General features: G+C 41.9%; 1 protein-coding gene across 1 annotated transcript; it reads left to right on the top strand.

Annotated features, from left to right (window-relative positions):
- The first annotated feature begins 1,085 nt into the window (after positions 1–1,085).
- On the top strand, positions 1,086–6,399 carry LOC104965556 (ubiquitin-associated and SH3 domain-containing protein B-like). The gene is made up of 7 exons (XM_010794532.1): positions 1,086–1,207; positions 1,310–1,429; positions 1,525–1,617; positions 1,790–1,934; positions 2,445–2,551; positions 2,669–2,778; positions 3,679–6,399. The coding sequence occupies exons 1-7, from the start codon at positions 1,156–1,158 to the stop codon at positions 3,814–3,816; spliced, it is 765 nt and encodes a 254-aa protein (XP_010792834.1). The 5' UTR covers positions 1,086–1,155; the 3' UTR covers positions 3,817–6,399.
- Positions 6,400–7,402: the final 1,003 nt, after the last annotated feature.

Genomic DNA, 7,402 nt, shown 5'->3' on the forward strand with positions numbered 1-7,402 from the left:
AGCAACAAAGCAGCATACTGCATTAAGCCTGACCTTCACAGAGAGGTTGAAGTTCATGTGGAGAGGAGGCTTCAGTAGTCTGTCTGCACTCTGTTTAGTTGTGCTATCTTACAATCAATATAGTAAATGTGAGGTAAAGTTTGTTGCCAATGTAACCGGTTAGAACTCGAAGTTGCGATGAGGTCTTAAAACGTATGGAAAGGGTCTTAAAAAAGGTCTTAAAAGGTTAAATTTGACTTCAGGATTCCTGCATATACCCTGTTATTGTACAGGTGTGCAATAATCAACAATAAAAGGCCACTCTGAAACGTGCAGTTTTGCTTTATTGGGGGGGTCTGGGGGGGTCCGAAAACCAGTCAGGTTTAACCCTAACCCTAACATGTCACCCACTGACATGTTAGAGTTAGGGTTAGGGTTAAACCTNGTTACGTGCAGCTAGTTAACCAGATGCTACATCACGGTCTCCGCTAGCACAGGTCCCTCTCTCTCCCTCCTCTCCCTCCCTCAGTCCCTCTCTCCCTCTCTATCACACTAAATGCGCTATCGCCACACACACACAGAGCCGAGCTTGAATGACACAAGCACACGTGTATTTCCATGCAACTCTCTGATTGGTCTGGTGACTTGCCTCTGTTGCATTCACTGAACACGGGAAATTACAGTCCTGCCGTCGTCTCTTGTGTCATGATGAGGTTCACGTAAAGCACGGTTAATGTATTATATTATTGAGGTGTCTCAAATATACGTCAATCAAGTGGCACCTGCTAATGGGGTGGTAGATGATAGGTTTACATCTAAAAACATATTTTTCAAACATTATTATTTTAATTTTATTTTTCTTTCTTTTGTTACTTTTTTGTTAACGGTCCGCGATCTACCCGCACCACACTCGCGATCGACCGGTCGATCGTGATCGACTGGTTGGTGACCACTGGTCTACATGATAGGGAACTGTAGCGGATACGACCTGTATCGTCTCCGTGTGGTTGCAGCCATAGTCTCTGCCTCTTCACTGCCACCTGTCAAACATAACGCCTAAATATTTGTACAAAGCAATGTACTGATGCATTTTATTCCCGGCAGGTCCTGCGGATAAGTAGCAGTCATTCTAGGCAGCCCAAGCGGACGCTCTTCGTCTGTCGGCATGGGGAGAGGATGGACGTGGTGTACGGAAAACACTGGCACTCCCTCTGCTCCGACAGTAAAGGTGAAAAGCTGCTGGTAGACAAAAAGTCAAAAACATTCCTACTTTTTACTGCCTTAAGGAAATGGCTTTACGGCTGAGAATGTGTGCTCTGTTGTTCTGCAGGCAGATATGTACGCTCCAATCTGAACATGCCTCCCAGTTTGCCGCTGTGGGGGGGGCAGAGAGATTACGACATGGACGCTCCCATCACTGTGATCGGATCCACACAGGCTCGACTTGTGGGTATGTCACTAAAATACTTTTTTAAATGATGCACTACACCTTGGCAGAGGAAGAAATCTGTTTGTTTAATGTGACTCATATGTGCTTCTTCTCAGGTGAGGCTCTGTTAGAGAGTAACACAGTGATCGACTTTGTGTACTGTTCTCCTTCTCTGCGATGTGTCCAGACTGCACAGAACATCCTGAAAGGTGAGAGAAGAAGTTAAGTTTGCCTGGATTTCCTTTTTAATTTGAAGATGAGCTCTAAAGAGGTGTGTGTGTGTGTGTGTGTGTGTGTGTGTGTGTGTGTGTGTGTGTGTGTGTGTGTGTGTGTGTGTGTGTGTGTGTGTGTGCGTGTCTGTGTTTGTGTGTGAGAGAGCAGGTCTGCAGCAGGATGGTAAGCTGAAGGTGCGAGTGGAACCGGGGCTTTTTGAGTGGACCAAGTGGGTTTCGGGGACCTCCCTGCCTGCGTGGATCCCCCCCACTGACCTGGCTGCAGCGCACTTCAGTGTGGACACAACATACAGGTGATACAAACAAGGCACACCTTGTGCGGTTCAAATGCTGTGTTCATTAAACATGTAGAAGAATGTGTCATCTGCAAAACGTCCCACATAGTTTCAACAAAGTAATGCCTGAATGTTTGCCTGTCAGAAATAATAATTGATTAGCAGTAGATCACCTGGTAGGCCGGAACCCCAAGTTTTAATGGCTGAGTTTTACCCGCCTGGGTTCGAATAAAAAAATGAAAGATGTACATAAGGTAATGTACGGTTTATTTGTGCAGTTTACATGCTTAACATGCAGCAGATGTTTTCTATCCATTCTGCCTGCCAGTTTCTTAACAGAAGCTGTAGTCCGCTTTGACCTGTATATTTGATGAGTGCTGTTAAATTGCATCTTTCTAACTGAAAACAACAACCCCAAACCACAGTGCACTTCCATTCAAAGTTAATCAAGTTTTATATATATATTTTTTAATAATGTTTTTTTATGTACCAGTGGTTTTGTAAAAATCTCTTTTTGTCTCAATGCAGACCTCTGATCCCAGTCAGCAAGCTCAGTGTGTCCGAACCTTACGAGACCTACATGAGCCGGAGCTACCAAGTGACCAAAGATATCCTGTCAGACTGCAGAAACACTGGTGAGAAACACAGCAGAGCTCCTGCTAAGAGAGGAACCTCATCCTTTATTGTTTTGCATGCTCATTGGTTTGTCCACTGCTGATGTTCCATCCTGCCTGGGTTTCCCCTCTCCGTAGGAAACAACGTGCTGATTGTAGCCCACGCGTCTTCCTTAGAGGCGTGCACACGGCAGCTGCAGGGCCGCGGCCCACAGAGCGCCAAGGACTTCATCCAAGTAGTCCGAAAGGTCTGTTCAATAGATGTTTTGCTTTTATAAATTTCCTATCTATCAATCAATACTCCATGTGGTTCCTTCAGCTACTGGAAAAGAAAATAAATGACCAACTTGGCTGAATAAATGAATGAAAAAACACTTTGCATGCCTATGGAAAACAACTGTTAAACTAAAGGCCCAGATACACCGGCCAGTCACCTTAGAAGTCGCCGACGCCGACACTGACTGTTGCGTCGCCGGACTCTCCTGCGTATTTGCCGACTTCGCACACTGGAACACACCGCAAATCCGAGCCGAGCACGTATGAACTGCATATGCGTGAGTGGCAATAACTCTCCTTACCAGCAGGCGGCAGTAGTGTGTATTCATCATTCAAAAGAGGCGGAACAACCGGAAGACAGAGAAGAAGAACAGACTCCGTGATATAAACAAACAACAAATAGCGTTTTTCTTTCCATTTTCACTCTCGTCCATTGAAAACATGAACGAACGGGAGCTCTATAAACCGATGAGGTGAAATAGCCGTCCGTGTGTGTTCCATCTTCCATTTTAAATCATTTGTTTACCTCCCTCACTTCCGTTAACGCTTCTCATGCACTGATTCGCTAGCTAAACAGCCAATCAGTGTTATCCCTTTGTCCGACTTCCGGTGGTGTTCCCGACACCGATTCAATATGTTGAATCGGCAAGAAAAGGCGTCAGGTCGGCAGAAAAGACCCGACGGTGCGGCGCACACCACTCCGAATAGGGCGTGCCCACGCTCATGTTCGGCCCGACTCACATTTACTGCCGATTTCGGGCCGATGTATCTGGGCCTTTACAGTGTTCAGGAGGGGTTCAATTAAAAAAAAGGGTAAATTCACTCTAAAACTAATTCTCAAACGTATTATTGTTTCTTCTTCTTGGTCTTAGATCCCCTACCTGGGCTTCTGTTCCTGTGAGGAGCAGGGAGACACAGGGGTTTGGCAGTTAGTGGACCCTCCCATCCTCCCCCTCACACACGGACCAAACCACTCCTTGGACTGGAGGGAGACACTGATGCAAGAATGACATGTGATCTGAACTCTGTCCCACCTGATCAGACTGTGCTCCTTCCCCTCCACTGACTGCAGGAACAAGTTTCAGACCAGTGCCACTCAAATACTGGAAGCTTTCTTTTTTCCGCCTCTTCACACAGCTGGTGGCTCATCAGTGAGCCATGAAAAAGCTTCCTGCCTGAATATGAAGAAAAGTCGCAGCCGATTAATGGTTGTCGAACTGACTGATCTGGCTCTGAGGCTGGATTAAACAACGATTTAACAAATGTCCACTTACAATAATTACAGTATTGCATTTTTATTTTTGCAGGTAGAGTGAGATTGAATTAGTCTGGCAGGACGGGTGTTGGCTGCACTGCGTGGGAGAGCTCTCACTGAACACCAGCTGACTTCGTCAGCCCAGTCTCAGAACATTTTGTGAAATAAGCGCATTTTATAACAGATAATATTGTCCTATGTGTAAAGAAACATAATTTATTACAAACAAAAATGCCTGAAAATTTAGTTTTGTTGTTGTTGTTTTTATAAACAAATAACTGTATGAATGCAGAATCTTGAGGCAACATGACAAGATTTTGTTATTGCATCGCATTTTGAGCAGTATTGACCAATTATTTGTTTGCGTGCTTTGCTGGCACCCAGGTAAAAAGACTGTGTTGAGAGTGTAAGAGCGGAACGCATTACCTCCCTCCCATTTTTGAAGTCATCAACCGTTTTCTGACGACTATTTCCTTTTTCTTAAATAAAAAAATAGGTTAAGTGAACTACTTCTTAAACAACCTGGTCGCAGAAGTCATCTCTTAACTCCAACGTAATTTCAATGTCTCAATTTGCTAACATTACTGAGGCTTCTCTCAAAATGAGCATGCCTTATAGGCTAATTCAATTCGAAATTATCAGACTGATGTCACTGCAAATTTAGCTACCTATTTTTTTCTCATTTACACTTGAATTTAGACTATATCTTGCAGGCTAAGTTCCCCTCAATAAAATATGTATTTCACATTTAGTGGTTCCCTAAATATGAACTGGATAACTCAAAACTCAAATTGGTTGACTTTACTAAACCTAGCTTACTAACATTAAACATTAGCTGTAAGCATACAAGAGTATACATTTAAAGCCATTACAATTAATTGAATTAAATGTTCAAATTAGGTCTTTAGTAATTATATGAATTATTGACGTCATTATATATTTGCATTTAATGCATTACCTGACATGCTTGTTAGCTTACTAAAATGTTAACCATGGTGGCTTGACACGTTGTTCTTTAACAACAAATATATTGTGTACACCCATGTCATAACCACAAGCTCATGAGTACCATCTGACAGCAGCATTAGTTCCAACATACTGTACAGTATCTCAGATGCTAAACCTTGTAGCACTTGCTTTTTACTTAGGATACTGTAAACCATTTTGACTTGGCAGTATTTAAACCCCACTAAACAAACAATAACAACAAACAAATTTGCCTCAGAAATTGGGTTTCTGGTGTGTAATGCAGATTACAATCTCAGTGGGTTTCATTTGTATGGCTATAGATGTGGTGGTTTCAGGTAGATCTTTAGTCCAATGTAACTGAAAGTTTGCACAACTTTATTTTTGACTATGTGCTTAGTTCACAAAATTGAATGAGACTGTAAAGAGAGTGTAATATCATACAGTAAAATCCCTGCTTCTGTGTACAGATCCCAGCAGCATATTCACCGTTCATTCACACCGCTGCTTGCCCTTGTTCAGTGAGGGAAAACATATCAGTGCTGGCTTCACGTCTTCATCAGGGAATCGCATATTTTGGTAGCACATCCAGTACAGCAGTGTCTTCTGTTATTAATGTATTGTATGTAAAAGGAACAGTAACTATATAACAGCACAACCTGCACTATTGACAATCATACGGTAACTGCTTAATTCTGTTCCGATTTTTTCTTTTGTAAGTTTGAGTTTGGTAAATGTTCTTCAAAATTCAGAGTAGCTGTAAATAATCATATTTTAGGGAAAAAAGTCTTCCAGTTGCATTTTTATTTATTTATCAACCTTTGATTCAGATGTTACAAGCAAACATATTAACAGCATGCACAATTTTTATGATCGGTATCTCAGGTGTTGACTGCATTTAAGACATGTTCCAGTAATTGAGTGACTGTTGTTGTGAGTGCCTGTTGGGAATAAAGGGATGTCTCCTGATGTTCTGACTTTCTACCCTGGTGCAGAAAAAGAAGCCGTTTTAAAGGATCAGTACGTTTGTGAGACGGTTCTCATCACAGCCTTGTTGATGAGAACATCTCAATTCAGGGTAAATTTGTTTTGCCTTTTAGAGTCATTTTGCAGAATTGAAAATGATGTGTCCTGTCTATGACATGAGTTGCTTCTAAAGCCATTATGATGGGAATTTATAGTGATTCAATATATATGTAAGTTTCCTCGCTATGAAATGTTCTCAGACCGAAGGGAGTCGCCCTGACCATTGTCAGGCAATTATCATATGGATGTTAATTTTAATTAACATGCTGTGCTTCTCCTTCTGTCTGCCCCCAACCAATTTAGGACTAATGTGGATTGCCTTCCTTCCTGTGTCTCATCTCTATAAATGACATTGCTTTTCTGTGTAAGAATCAAGTTTTTTTTACCGAGGACTCTTTTTAGACAGACGTGTCTAGTTATTATGTAGTGGTTGTTATCATCTGGTGGATCTGGTTAAAACTGGACCAGATTTTGTTCATCTCACAAGAGACAAAATAACTATAGAGAGATAGTGGGTGGTTATAACAGTAAAGCTGCGTCTGAGGATGATCTTAGTCCAGCACCAGTTTTCTCTTCAATAATGCAAACAATGTTTGACAGAGACAACGATAATCTAAAACAATTTTCAAAAGTGGGAAGAATTGGGTTTTCCAAAAGATGGGGGTTTCAGTTTAAGACAACTGGATGCATTGGTTGGGTTGAGTGTGGAATTTCCACCACAGCCATAGTTCAAACTATGGACTCCTTTTCTACCAAAATCATCCAATTGTGTACAAATGATCACCTCTTCTATGCCTATTTTGAACTCCACTTTTAATGACTAAATACGTAGTGAGGTAAGACTTACGTGTCTGTATACCCAACCTGTTAAAGAGCATCTTGCAGGTTTTTATTTTTTCTAATTTAAGCTTAAACTTGCTTGAAAATTACAATTAAAAAAGTGAATAAAATAAAAACCTGCAAGATGCTCTTTAACAGGTTGGGTATACAGACACGNGGAGGTGGATGCACAACGCACCCAGGAACGAACGCTAGCTCCGGTCCTTTTTACTGTGGACTCGATGTCCTGACAGGCTGGTATTTGTGCAACCTGCACAAACACAATACTGCACCATGATTACAAATGGTGAAATACAATGTAAAACTACCGAAAAATACCAGCTCCTTAAAACACAACCGCTCTACTCAACGCAACTCTACTATACCTGCGGTCAGAGAGCGGAGATGTGTCCCCTGCGTGATGTAATATGACACGTATGACCTTAAAAAAAAGCCTTTTTTAAGAGCAGAGCTCAAAATTGCTCCTTTCCCTCTGAATTCCTGCCCTTATGTCTCGTAAAACATATCAA

This window comes from Notothenia coriiceps, unplaced genomic scaffold (assembly GCF_000735185.1).
Source record: "Notothenia coriiceps isolate Sejong01 unplaced genomic scaffold, NC01 NC01_scaffold00037246, whole genome shotgun sequence".
In the NCBI taxonomy this organism is placed as follows: Eukaryota; Metazoa; Chordata; class Actinopteri; order Perciformes; family Nototheniidae; genus Notothenia; species Notothenia coriiceps.